Source organism: Prionailurus bengalensis, chromosome A2 (genome assembly GCF_016509475.1).
Source record: "Prionailurus bengalensis isolate Pbe53 chromosome A2, Fcat_Pben_1.1_paternal_pri, whole genome shotgun sequence".
Classification (NCBI taxonomy): domain Eukaryota; kingdom Metazoa; phylum Chordata; class Mammalia; order Carnivora; family Felidae; genus Prionailurus; species Prionailurus bengalensis.
Genome location: NC_057348.1, coordinates 146,818,723 through 146,833,239, shown reverse-complemented (window position 1 = coordinate 146,833,239; position 14,517 = coordinate 146,818,723). Strand labels below are relative to the sequence as shown.

Sequence of the window (14,517 nt, the reverse complement as noted above, 5' to 3'; positions counted from 1 at the left end):
TGACCCAGTATGTAATCTATCTTGGAGAATGTTCCATGTGCACTCGAGAAGAAAGTATATTCTGTTGCTTTGGGATGCAGAGTTCTAAATATATCTGTCAAGTCCATCTGATCCAATGTATCATTCAGGGCTCTTGTTTCTTTATTGACCATGTGTCTAGATGATCTATCCATTTCTGTAAGTGGATTGTTAAAGTCCCCTGCAATTACCACATTCTTATCAATAAGGTTGCTTATGTTTGTGAGCAATTGTTTTATATACTTGGGGGCTCCTGTATTCGGCGCATAGACATTTATAATTGTTAGCTCTTCCTGATGGATAGACCCTGTGATTATTATATAATGCCCTTCTTCATCTCTTGTTACAGCCTTTAATTTAAAGTCTAGTTTGTCTGATATAAGTATGGCTACTCCAGCTTTCTTTTGACTTCCAGTGGCATGATAAATAGCTCTCCATCCCCTCACTCTGAATCTGAAGGTGTCCTCAGGTCTAAAATGAGTCTCTTGTAGACAGCAAATAGATGGGTCTTGTTTTTTTATCCATTCTGATACTTGTCTTTTGGTTGGCGCATTTAGTCCATTTACATTCAGTGTTATTATAGAAAGATATGGGTTTAGACTCATTGTGATGTCTGTAGGTTTCATGCTTGTAGCGATGTCTTTGGTACTTTGTCTCACAGGATCCCCCTTAGGATCTCTTTTAGTGGTTTAGTGGTGATGAATTCCTTCAGTTTTTGTTTGGGAAGACCTTTATCTCTCCTTCTATTTTAAATGACAGACTTGCTTGATAAAGGATTCTCAGCTGCATATTTTTTCTATTCATCACATTGAAGATCTCCTGCCATTCCTTTCTGGCCTGCCAAGTTTCAGTAGAGAGATTGGTCACGAGTCTCCCTTTATATGTTAGAGCACGTTTATCTCTAGCTGCTTTCAGAATTTTCTCTTTATCCTTGTATTTTGCCAGTTTCACTATGATATGTCGTGCAGAAGATCGATTCAAGTTACGTCTGAAGGGAGTTCTCTGTGCCTCTTGGATTTCAATGCCTTTTTCCTTCCCCAGATCAGGGAAGTTCTCAGCTATTATTTCTTCAAGTACACCTGCAGCACCTTTCCCTCTCTCTTCCTCCTCTGGAATACCAATTATGCGTAGATTATTTCTCTTTAGTGCATCACTTAGTTCTCTAATTTTCCCCTCATACTCCTGGATTTTTTTTATCTCTCTTTTTCTCAGCTTCTTCTTTTTCCATAATTTTATCTTCTAGTTCACCTATTCTCTCCTCTGCCTCTTCAATCTGAGCTGTGGTCGTCTCCATTTTATTTTGCAGCTCATTAATAGCATTTTTTAGCTCCTCCTGGCTGTTCCTTAGTCCCTTGATCTCTGTAGCAAGAGATTCTCTGCTGTCCTCTATACTGTTTTCAAGCCCAGCAATTAATTTTATGACTATTATTCTAAATTCACTTTCTGTTATATTGTTTAAATCCTTTTTGATCAGTTCATTAGCTGTCGCTATTTCCTGGAGATTCTTTTGAGGGGAATTCTTCCATTTGATCATTTTGGATAGTCCCTGGAGTAGTGTGGAACTGCGGGGCACTTCCCCTGTGCTGTCTTGAATAACTTGCATTGGTGGGCGGGTCCGCAGTCAGACCTGATATCTGCCCCCAGCCCACCGCTGGGGCCACAGTCAGACTGGTGTTTGCCTTCTCTTCCCCTCTCCTAGGGGCGGGATTTACTGTGGGGTGGCGTGGCCCGTCTGGGCTACTTGCACACTGCGAGGCTTATGGTGCTGGGGATCTGGTGTATTAGCTGGGGTGGATCGGCAAGGTGCACGGGGGCGGGAGGGGCAGGCTCAGCTCGTTTTTCCTTCAGAGATCCGCTTCAGGAGGGGCCCTGCAGTACCGGGAGGGAGTCAGACCCACCAGAGGGATGGATCCACAGAAGCACAGCGTTGGGTGTTTGCGCGGTGCAAGCAAGTTCCCTGGCAGGAACTGGTTCCCTTTGGGATTTTGGCTGGGGGATGGGCGAGAGAGATGGCGCTGGCGAGTGCCTTTGTTCCCCGCCAAGCTGAGCTCTGTCGTTCGGGGCTCAACAACTCTCCCTCCTGTTGTCCTCCAGCTCTCCGGTTCTCTGAGCAGAGCTGTTAGCTTATAACCTTCTAGATGTCAAGTCCTGCTTGCTGTCAGAACACACTCCATCCGGCCCCTCCGCTTTGCAAGCCAGACAAGGGGGCTCTGCTTGGCCGGCGGGCCGCCCCTCCGCACCGGCTGCCTCCCGCCAGTCCGTGTAGCGCGCGCTGCCTCGCCGCCCTTCCTACCCTCTTCCGTGGGCCTCTCATCTGCACTTGGCTCCGGAGACTCCGTTCTGCTAGTCTTCTGGCAGTTTTCTGGGTTATTTAGGCAGGTGTAGGTGGAATCTAAGTGATCAGCAGGATGCGCGGTGAGCCCAGCATCCTCCTATGCCACCATCTTCCTAAACTCAAAATTTTCATTATTGATTTTCATCTCTTTTTTTTCCTTTAAGACACTAAGGGCACTTATTTAAAATTTTTTTTTTAACGTTTATTTATTTTTGAGAGACAAAGTGTGACCAGGGAAGGAACAGAGGGAGAGGGAGACACAGAATCCGAAACAGGCTCCAGGGTCTGAGCTGTCAGCACAGAGCCTGATGGGGGGGGCCTGAACCTGCGAACCGTGAGATCGTGAACTGAGCCAAAGTTGGATGCTTAACCGAGTGAGCCACCCAGGTGCCCCTAAAGGCACTTATTTTAAAACCTGTATCTAAAATTCTATTATCTGTAAACTCGTATTTTTGGTAGATATCAAATATGGAAAACTAAAAATAACTAGATGCCAAGGATATTAACTTCCTCTAGAAGAGGTATATGTGCTGCAGGTCTATGACTAGTGACACTACCACTTCTTGATTATTTTCATCAAATTTCAAGGACTAAGATAATATGAAACTGGGCTTCCCTGTGAGGGTGAGAGTATATTTGGTTCACCCTTCCTCCTCTAACATAGCTTCAGGATCCTAAATCAGAGAAGGGAATCTACTACATTCCAGACTCTGATTTCTGATCTTTATCTTCCTGGCCTCAAGAGTTTGTCAGAAGTGCTGTTCAGCTTTTCAGGATCTTAACCACTTCTTTAGGGGTCAATAGATACCCAGTGGAAAAGTGGCCCCAAAGTAGGTCTCCTATCTGGGTTCCTGTATCTTCCTCATCTTGGCCCCATCACTCTTTACTTGCTTGTTACCAAAACACTGCACCTTCAAAAAAAAATCTTTTTTCTTATTTCATCCTCCTTAGTAGGACAGTTGGTCAAAATTAATTTTTCTCATTAAATTTTTCATTTGAAGAAGTTTTATTTGGTTGTTTTTCAAATATGTTATATCACTTTTTAAAGTTTCCTGTCCCTTACAAATACCTTTTATTTCTTTAAATACGGTATGTTATTTTAATTGCAATATCTTTTAGTACATTTACTTCTTATACCTAATGTTTTTGAAGGTTTCTCTATCATTTCTTCCTAGTTCTTACTAAAGGCACCTTGTTTTCTGGTACATTTGGTTATCTTTGCGTGTGTACTGCTTACTTTCCTTGAATAATGATCTACGGAGACTACCTGAAGATTTGGGAAAGATAACTATCTCCAGAGAGGATTTGCACTTGCTTTAATTGAGAACCTTAAGAGCACTATACATCCAGGATCACCAGGTTCATCCAGGATCATCCAGGTTTTCTTCATTTTCTCCTCCTCTACTCAGTGCCAATGTAACTCTTCCCACAGTCCCCCAGAGGTGGAGATTTCTTCTGTTTAATTATTCTGAGAATTCATCAATTTAGGGTCCCAGCTTTCATAAACTTTATGTATGTGTGCATCTTTTAAAAATTCAGCCCTTTTAGGGGCGCCTAGGTGACTCAGTCAGTTAAGCATCCGACTTCAGCTCAAGTCATGATCTTGTGGTTCTGCTGACAGCTCAGAGCCTGGAGCCTGCTTCAGATTCTGTTTCCCCCTCTCTCCCTGTCCCTTCCCCTCCCTCCCCCCCCCCCAATAAATAAACATTTAAAAAAATTTAAAAACTCAGCCCTTTTAGTAATTTTCAGAATATGGTTTGAGTAAAAAAAAAAAAAAAAAAAAAGAAAAAGAAAAAGAAGAAAAAGAAAAAAGAATAAGCGTTGGAATTAGTATTATTGACCTAGCTCACATCCACTAGGAGTACAAGACTACTTTCTACATATCTATACCTTAAAACTATATCCATTCTATCCCATATGGCAGTTTCACACAAAACTAAGTAAAATCAGAAATTACTTTCAATTATATTTTTTCTGACAAGACTGCTGTTCTTTGAGATTGGCTACATGGAACCCCAGTTATATCTGATGTGTAATTACAATGACGGAAAACAGATTCATGTTACCCATTTCCATGATAAGTTAGTCTCTTTTATTTTTATTTACTTATTTTTTAAAGTAGTCTCTGCATCCAGCGTGGAGCCCAACACGGGGCTTGAACTCACAACCCTGAGATCAAGACCGGAGCTGAGATCAAGAGTCAGACGCTTAACTGACTGAGCCACCCAGGCATCCCAAGTTAGTCTCTTTTAAATCACAAAAACTTTAAGTAACTTCTACTCTCAGACTTAGCACATTGAATATTAATTGATTCAGGGTATTTCTTGTCTCATTAAGAGGAAAGACAATAGTTAATTCACTGCTATAAAGTTTGGCACCCCATGGGTGCTGACTAAATAATTTTTGAATAAATAAGCAAATGAATAAGTAAAAAGACATTAAGTAATACTGCCTTCAAAATACTGTTCCATAAGAAATAAAAGAAATTTCACAGTAAAGAGGTTACCACCATTTCAGTAATAATGAAAAAGATTATATTCATTAGTAAGACATAAAAACAACTAAATAAAAACAGAAACACACCGAATTTGAGGGCTCAAGTAAAATGAAAAGATGAATAAGAAAAACATGATTGAAAACACAATGTACTCAACCTCAGTGTGAACAGGAGGGGGTGTGTACCAATAACATACAATATAACCCCACAAACAAATGCAAGAAGGTCTGAATGTAAACAGGAAAAAGCAAATTAAAGCCACAGTGAGTTATAATGAAAGATCTAACAGACTGGCAAAATCTAAAAATCAGCCATATAGAAGTGATATGGAGACTGCAATATACAGCATTTTTCTTTTTTTTTTTTAATTTTTTAAATGTTTTTTTATTTATTTTTGAGACAGAGAGAGACAGAGCATGAGTGGGGAAGGGGCAGAGAGAGAGGGAGACAAAGAATCTGAAGCAGGCTCCAGACTCTGAGCTGTCAGCACAGAGCCCGACACAGGGCTCGAACTCACAGACTGTGAGATCGTGACCTGAGCTGAAGTCGGACGCTTAACCAACTGAGCCACCCAGGCGCCCCTACAGCATCTTTCATATACTGTCAGCGAGAATATAAATTATACAGCCTGTTTGAACATATGATCCATCAATTGTGCTCCAAGGTATACACCATAAAGAAAATCTTATACATGTGTACCAGGAGACAACATACAAAAATGTTCATAAGCAGCCTATTCATAATAGCAAACAACTATAAAAAACTGAAAAGCCTATCAATTGCAAAATGGATAAATACATTTTGGCATATTTATACTACACTGGAATACTACACAGTAGTTAAAATTAAGAAACTACAATTATACTCAGCAACATTAATAAATATATAAATAAATAACAAAGCAAAAGAAAAGCAGATCAATATTTATAACGATTCAATTTATATTATATTTATAAAAAATCAAAGTCAGATAAAAGGACATTTATATGTTGTTTTTTGTTTGTTTTTTGAGAGAGCATGTGTGTGCACATACAAGCTGGGGAGGGGCCGAGGGAGAGGGAGAAAGATAATCTTCAGCAGGCTCCATGCCTAGTGCAGAGCGCAAAACAGGGCTCCATCTTATGATTGTGAGATCATGACCTGACCCGAAATCAAGAGTCAGACACTTAGCTGATTGAGCCACCCAAGCGCCCCAATATAGGATATGTATAAACATACACATGTATGATCCTGTGAGAAAATGCTTAACATGAAATAACAGTTACTAGGAGTTGGAGAAAAATATAAGACAGGACTCACAAGAAGCTTCAACAGGTTGTGGTTGTTTTGTAAAGACAGTTGATGAATAGATACTTGTTTTATTATTCTTTATACTATATATAAAAACTATGAATATATATTCTTTGGATGTGTATTTTGCAATTAAACATTTAAGTACCAGGTGATCCAAAAGATATGCAGTTAAAAATATATATAAAAGGAAAAATAAGTATAAACATTAGGTTTCCAAAAATTACACTAGAAATTACACTGGAATTTACTTACCCATCTGCTTTCCTATCAGAGCATTAATTTCCTCCAGCATATGGACATATTATATGTTAATGCTTAAAGAATATAACCGAAAGAATGACTTTTTAAATTCATATGACCTCAGACAGCACTTTTCAAGGAAAGAATTTAGTTCATGGTCTTGATATCATCTAAATATACCACTTTAGCAAAATAACAAACTATATTAAGTTTATTTTCCCTAAAAGGCAGTCATTGAGTCCAAGTCCAACTTACTAACATTTCCTTAAACATTTACAGACCGACTTGAGTTTGAATACAATAGAAGTCACAACATCTTCTTAGATCAGCACTGATATCAGTTACTGCTCAAAATAGTAACAGCACCTAAGCCAGTTCTTTTCATTAACATTTTCCTCAAAAGGTATCAAGAAACTTAATTTTGCATCATTAGTTATCTGGAAAAAACACATATTAGATTTTAAATGCTCCAGGAGACACAAGTAAGCCTATGTTTCATCAAATTCCACACTGCATTTGTCTATGAAATAAACATTCTTTCAAAACTAAAAAAAACAAAAAACAAAATTAAAATCTACCTCACATTTTCAAAGACTGAATAAATTATTAATGGATTCCAGATAATTGCTGTCAATTAAATGCCTATTTAAATTTTGACTTCTAAATGGTATCAGGAGCTTCATCTTACCTGGGGAGGATAGTTGCTCTCTGAGGACCACCTTGAAGATTGGTCATTTGGTTTATCCACTAAAATGTTCCTGAAATAAAGAAAATTATAGCAAATAATTAAAATTATAAGTGAATATGGGGGATGCGTGGGTGGCTCAGTCAGTTAAGTGTCCGAATCTTGATTATGGCTCAGGTCATGATCTCATAGTTTATGAGTTTGAGCCCTGTGTCAGGCTCTCTGAACTGATAGGACAGAGCCTGCTTGGGATTCTCTCTCTCCCCCTCTCTGCTCACTCTCTCTCAAAATAACTAAAAGTTAAAAAAAAAAAAATTACAAGTGAATATGAATATGCAAAAAGAGGAATAATCTACCAGATGCTGAAATTACCATAGGTATATAATGTTTGGAGCTTGAACAGAAAGAGAAAATAAAACAGAATAAGGAACAGAAAAGCTCTAGTATATATAAGATTTTGAAAATATGATAAAGGTAGCATTTCAAACAATGGAGAAAAAAGCAAGAAAAAATATACTTCTGCTTCATACCAAGTGACAAAGTGAACAGTACATACATTTAAGGTGAAAACACAAAATACCTAAGAATAAATAAATTACCATATATACACATCATATATATCACTATATTACACAATTATATTGTTATATGTTATACATATAATACATATATTAACATCATATATGCATATGTATATACATACAATCAATCTTTAGATTAAGAAGTCTTTAAAGTACAGCATCTGAATCAGAACTCTGGGTGAAAAAAAGGAACTGATGTAAGTAACTTTATGGGGCGCCTGGGTGGCGCAGTCGGTTAAGCGTCCGACTTCAGCCAGGTCATGATCTCGCGGTCCGTGAGTTCGAGCCCCGCGTCGGGCTCTGGGCTGATGGCTCAGAGCCTGGAGCCTGTTTCCGATTCTGTGTCTCCCTCTCTCTCTGCCCCTCCCCCGTTCATGCTCTGTCTCTCTCTGTCCCAAAAATAAATAAACGTTGAAAAAAAAAAAACAAAAGAAGATGGTGCCTTCACCTGAAACTATAAGGCTAAAGACAAATGGAACCATATATAAAAACTGTACTTTATAAAGTTGTTTTCTAAGATATATGGGTTAATTCTGAATAGTTTACATGTAATGTATACTGGGGTTGAATAAATAAGTAAATGGATGGCAGATGGTGGGAGCCAAGCTTCTCACTTTGGAGTGGAAAGTTACAGAAAAGCAAAGCGAGGATGGTTAGAATGAACCCTGAGGTACTGGATCAGAGCCAGAGACATCAATCACTGTGAACTCATGTTTAGTTTAATATGGACACAGATAAATATAAAAGTAATTATAGATATATATGTGCATGTATGCACACACACCAAAGTTTTTCCTAACTCTGTTTATTAAAAGGGACTAGAATTAGTGACACCCCAGTAGCAATGAGCACTCACAGCACCCAGAGCTGGTTTCTACATAATATACCCCAATAAAAGAAAATAGGGATTCTAGGGGAAATGGCTGGTTCTAGGATTGGAACAGGGTTCAAAAGATAAACCTGGAGCATCCTGTAGCACTCAAAAAAATTAAAAAATAAAGGATGGAGACATATCAAAAAGACACAGAGAAACCAAAATAAAAGAATGAAAGAATGAATGGCCAAAGCTGAAATAATTTAAATAACAAAATAAATAGTGTAGTACTGGATTATAACCAAAGAATATAATAAATATCCATGAGTCCATACTAATATAATCCCACTCTAATCATCCAACAAACTCAAATTGAAGAACATTCAACAAAATATATGACTAATACTCCTCAAAACCCTAAATATAATGAAAAACAAGGAAAGAATGAAAACTTGTCACAGACCAGAGGCAAGTAAAGAGACATGATAACTAACAGTAATGATAGTTTATTTATTTTTTCTTAGTAATCTCTACAGCCAATGCAGGGTTCAAACTCATGACCCCAAGATCAAGAGTCACATGCTCTTCCAACTGAGCCAGCCAGGTGCTTCAAAAGTAGTAAGTATAAACATAAACATAAATACTTATTTATCTTCAATGTACAGATTAGGAAACTCAGAGAGATAAACTAATTTGCCTAAATATACAAACACCTAAGTAAGGATTTGAACCCAAGGCCATCTGACTCCAAAGTCAATGCTCTTAATTATTATACTCCACAGCTTGAGAATTATTCTACTTCTTGGAACATAACCAAAAAAAATAATCCAGGGGATATAAATCATCCACATTTATCACAGCACAGTTTATAATAGCAAACTGTAAGCAACCTAATCATGTAACAATAAGGAATTAATTAGACAAATTATGACATAACTGTGTTACAGAATACCATGTACTCATGATCTACAGCCTAACTTTAATGTCACTGGAAAATGTTCACTACACAGTAAGTGAAGAGAAAAAGTAGTTTATAGTGTGTGTGTGTGTGTGTGTGTATATATATATATATATATATATACATACATACATACATACATATGACAAATCAAGTATTTTAAGTAATAATATTCATACATGGAGAGAGAAGTTAAAGAACATATACTAAATTGTCAGTATCACTTTCAGTGATGAGATTACATGGACTTTTCCTGTTTTCTGTACTATTCAAGCTTTCTAAAATTAACACACAGTACTTTCATAATAAAAAAAGTTTTTTTAAAAAAGAATGAATGATAAAACACAAAATGAAGATAACCCTACACAAAAAAATTGTATTGCAGTTAAAAGCTAAAGCTAAAAAACCAGGATTAAAAAAAAAATCACTGACATGAATGTTATAAAGCATGCAAGAAAACTGAACATAGAACTATAATAAAATGGGACCACAAAAAAATCATTCATGTTAATGAACGACATGAGGGAGTTTAACCAGTCATAACTGAAAGATGAGCAGATGGACCACTAAATGCAAAGTCAAAGAGGCCAAACAGTTGCAATATGTTGTGGTCTTGGGAATTTTGAAATGCCTATTAAATAGTGTTTTGGAGATTCAGCAGTTGGGTATCTGAGGCTAAAACTCAGGGGAAAATACATGTATCTTTAGGGACATCAGTACATCATAGCTAAAATATTTAAAGCCATGATACTGAGTGGGATGACCTAAGGCCTGAAATGGAGCTAGAGAAGCCAAAGGACTCATTAAGCTATGGAGATCCATCATTTTGGGGGTCTAGATGAGAAAGGTCAAGCAAAGGAAACTAAAAAGGGACAAAGGTGAAGAAAACAGAAACTCAGAAAAGTGTGGGTGCCAAATGCAAATATTTTAAGTAAAGAAGTGAAAAACTACATAAAATGCTGCTGAGAAGATAGGGACTAGGTGTATTCACCCTCATATGCCTCACTCCAAGGCTAAATGCTGCTACATACAAAGTGCTTAATAAATATTTGATAATGATATGAACAGATAAATAAGTAGCACTACAAAGAAAAATTAAAATAGAACCATCAAAGCATAAAATATATTAATCATACTTATTACCTGCAACTTAAGCTTATACTAAGTCAAAATGAATGATAAATGGGGCAACTGGCTGGCTCCACTGGTGGAGCATGCAGCTCTTGATCTCAGGATTGTGAGTTTGAACCCCACTTTGGGTGTAGAGAATACTTTAAATTTTTTTTAAATAAATAAATGACAAATAAAATACAAGTCAGAAATAAAGTGAGGTTAGCCTGAGGTGGTTTGGAAAGATGGAGGCTTGAATATATTCCTGATAATCTCCAGTCACAACATTGGGTCAACTACTAAGCACCTCTCCTGCCTATGCACAGCAGGTGACAGAGGCCAGAATCAGAACTTTAAGAACCATAACAAAGGCTTGGCCATAGGAATATCAAAAGACCCATGGACATCTCTCTCCCCAATAGAAAGGCATCAACTGCATGAGCATTTCTGGGACAATCTGCTCATCTCCCTGGCTCACAAAGAGCTTCAGGAGAGCTAACCGATTGGGTTCCCTTTACCACTAAACTTGAGAATCCTCTTAGCTGAGGATATCCAGATACTGAGAGATGTCTCCTGGTAACTCACAGAGAACTAACAACATACAAAAAACTGCTGGTCTACCCGCTATCTGAGGTATGAGAAGCTTTACCCAAAGAGCACACAACACAAGAAAGCTTGCATAGAAGAATAAATGCAAAAAGAGAGCCAAGAAATCTTTTAAGAAAGAATAGTGAGAGGAAGTCATGTTATCAGCTTTTAAAAACACTTCAAATCCCTAGAATTAAAAACAGTAGGGAATGGTATAGAAACAGACTTATTTCAGAGAAACAAAAACCCAGAAATTGAGCCCAGTGTATAATAGAATTTAATATTTGATAAAGGCGGTATTTTATTTCATTGGGAAATGGTAGTTCATAGTTAAATGATGCTTATGCAACTGATGGGAGAAAATAAGTTAACTCCTAACTAATACAAAATTAATGTCAGTTAACAATTTTAACATACATACATACATATACAAAAATCTTAGGAAAAGTACTTAGGGGCCAATATATGCAACCAAAAGTGTTAGATCTTTTTGCCAAGAAACCAGAAGGTGTGAAAAAAAATAACTATTTGATTATGAAAAAAACTTTTAAAACACCATAAAGAAAACCCAGAAACAAACAATAGAAAAAAATGTTTGCAACTCATAGGAGTAATAAGGTATTTATATCTAAAATATGAAAAATATTATTTCACATTGACAATAAGACAAACACAATGGAAAAGCAGAATAAATGATACTAAAATCATTAAAATAACCAATAAACAGCAACAAAAATTAACATAAGATATTCTTTTTCATCCATCAAATTGATTAAATTAGATCCCTACTATCAGGAAATCGGGTAGAAAAAGGTAGACATGTCCACTACCCTAGGCTTTATGGAAAGTTAATATGCAGCATCTATTAAAACTTTCAATGTTCATATTCTTTTCCTTAGCACTCTCATTTCAGAATCTATCCCATAAAAATAAAATCATCAGTACATAAGGACATATGTATACAGACTTGTATATATGAGTCTGTTTAATGCAGCATTTTTACAGTATCAGAGAAAATATAGAACATATAAACCATGGAACATTATACATTATACCAGAGAAAATAAATTACAGAACATACAAACCATAGAATATTAAAGAATATTTCAGGAGTGCCTGGGGGGCTCAGTCGGTTAAGCATCCGACATCAGCTCAGGGCATGATCTCACAGTTAACGGGTTCAAGCCCCCTGGGGCTCTGTGCTGACCTGGAGCCTGCTTCAGATTCTGTGTCTCCCTCTCTCTGCCCCTCCCTCACTCACACTCTCTCTCTCCCTCTCTCAAAAATAAATAAATATTAAAAAAATTTTTTTAAGAATATTTCAGTTCTATGTCAGCTAAGTGGGGAGAAATTTCTGCAATGTAAGATACAAAGAAGCATCTATGATTCTATCATTGTTAACAAAAACCTATTAGTTATATATTTGTATACAATTCAATTAACAAGCATGGTATGACCTAAATTTATATCAAGTTATATAAAGCAAGCACAGATACAATAAGCCTAAAATGGAACATAAGTACTATTAAGGGATTTTAACATTATTTATATAAACAGTAAAAATCATTATTGTAAAAATATGACAGTTGAGATGTTGACAAACTTTCCGTATTTCTGGCAAACTGACTACACTAAGTAAGATCAGATAATCAAGTCAGGGTCAATCTTTCTTTCTTATTAAAGACATAGGAGATGCAGAAGCAAATAATAAGGGCCTGTTGGCTCTTAAAATTTTTAAGTGACAGGTTATCTCCCAAAGCTTAAAGTCAATTGTAGATTGTTTTTAATTCTCCCTCCTGAATGTTCCTTTCCTCAATCCATTTCCACTCTCCTGCAAAGCAAATTAGAAAGGAGATCAAGGCAGTGGCTATTAACATCAGTCCTTCACCAACAGTAACAGAGGCACTTATGAAAGCATTCTATAAAACATGTTCATTTAATTATCCTTCCTGGTGTACTTCCTAAAGACCTTTTGAAATCCACCGCTACTACTGGCATAATATAATAGTTTTTCCTTCTTTTAATTCTGAGGAATGAGCAAGAGACATTAACCTCTAATGCTAAACATGTCAATCACAATAGCAGTTTACAACCTCTGGTTTCTAAAAGGAGAAATACCCCATCTACAGCCTCTACTGAAGGAGCAATCCTAGACAGTGATGTTTTATACCTGTGACTTTCCCTAACAACTATCTAAAGGACAGTTAATCTAGACTGGCAAATGACCAATGATGAAAAAGCATAAGACAAAAAAAAAAAAAAAGTATAAGTAAACAGAACCATTGAAACAGCAAAAAGATATACAGAATAAGAATAAAGGAACAGAAAAAGAACAGAAAGGAGAAGCCAGTCAGTAGTGAGATAAGAATGCAGCAGACAGGGACGCATGGGTAGCTCAGTCAGTTAAGTGTCTGACTTCAGCTCAGCTCATGATCTCATGGTTCCTTGAGTTCGAGCCCCTCATCGGGCTCTGTGCTGACAGCTCAGAGCCTGGAGCCTGCTTTGGATTCTTGTTTCCCTGTCTCTCTGCCCCTCCCCCGCTAGCGCTCTGTCTCTCTCCCAAAACTGAATAAACGTTAAAAAAAAAAAAAGATTGCAGCAGACCAAAAAAAAAATTTTTTTACTATTGTCTGAAAAAATAAATGACAAGCAAAGAAAAAAGTTATAGAAAACACAATTCAGTATAGAAACTATAGGATTCAAATAATAATGATTAATATAGTAAGGTTAAGTATTTGCCATTCTAAAATATACTTGGGGTTCCTGGGTGGCTCGGTCGATTAAGCCTCTGACTTCGGTTCAGGTCATGATCTCTTGGTTCTAATGAGTTCCAGCCCCGCATTGGCCTGTGTGCTGAAAGCTCAGAGCCTGGACCCTGCTTCGGATTCTGTGTCTCCCTCTCTCTCTGCGCCACCCCCCCCTGCCCCCCCGCCACCTCCAGCCCCCGCTGCTTGTGCTCACGCTCGCTAGCTCTCTCAAAAAATAAAATAAAACACACTTAAAATACAAAATGCAAATAATAACTGAAAACTGGTCAAGAGGAACTGATAAGGAAGATGGGCTGAGGACTAAAACGACTTTCCATGTTCACCAGGGTTTCTAAAACATACATTTTAATTTAATTTTACTTATTTGTTTAAATGTTTATTCATTTATTTTGAGAAAGAAAGAGAGCAGGAGAGAGGGAGGGGCAGAGAGAGAGGGAGAGAGAATCCTCAGCAGGCTCTGTGCTGTCAGCGCAGAGCCAACACGGGGCTCAAACTCACGAACTGTGAGATCACAACCTGAGCTGAAATCAAAAGGCAGATGCTTAACCAACGGAGCCACCCAGGCGCTCCAAAGTACATTTTAAAATTAAAATGTAATTTTTCATTCCTACCAATGCAGAATGAAAACTG

General features: G+C 37.3%; 1 protein-coding gene across 2 annotated transcripts in view; it reads right to left on the bottom strand.

Moving 5' to 3' along the window:
- Positions 1-14,517, bottom strand: part of MKLN1 (muskelin 1) — a 382,687-nt gene that overhangs the window by 142,441 nt on the left and 225,729 nt on the right. For both annotated transcript variants that reach the window (XM_043590475.1, XM_043590474.1), the window contains one exon: positions 7,072-7,141. In XM_043590475.1, the coding sequence (XP_043446410.1) occupies positions 7,072-7,141 (70 nt within the window). The remainder of the gene's footprint in view (positions 1-7,071; positions 7,142-14,517) is intronic.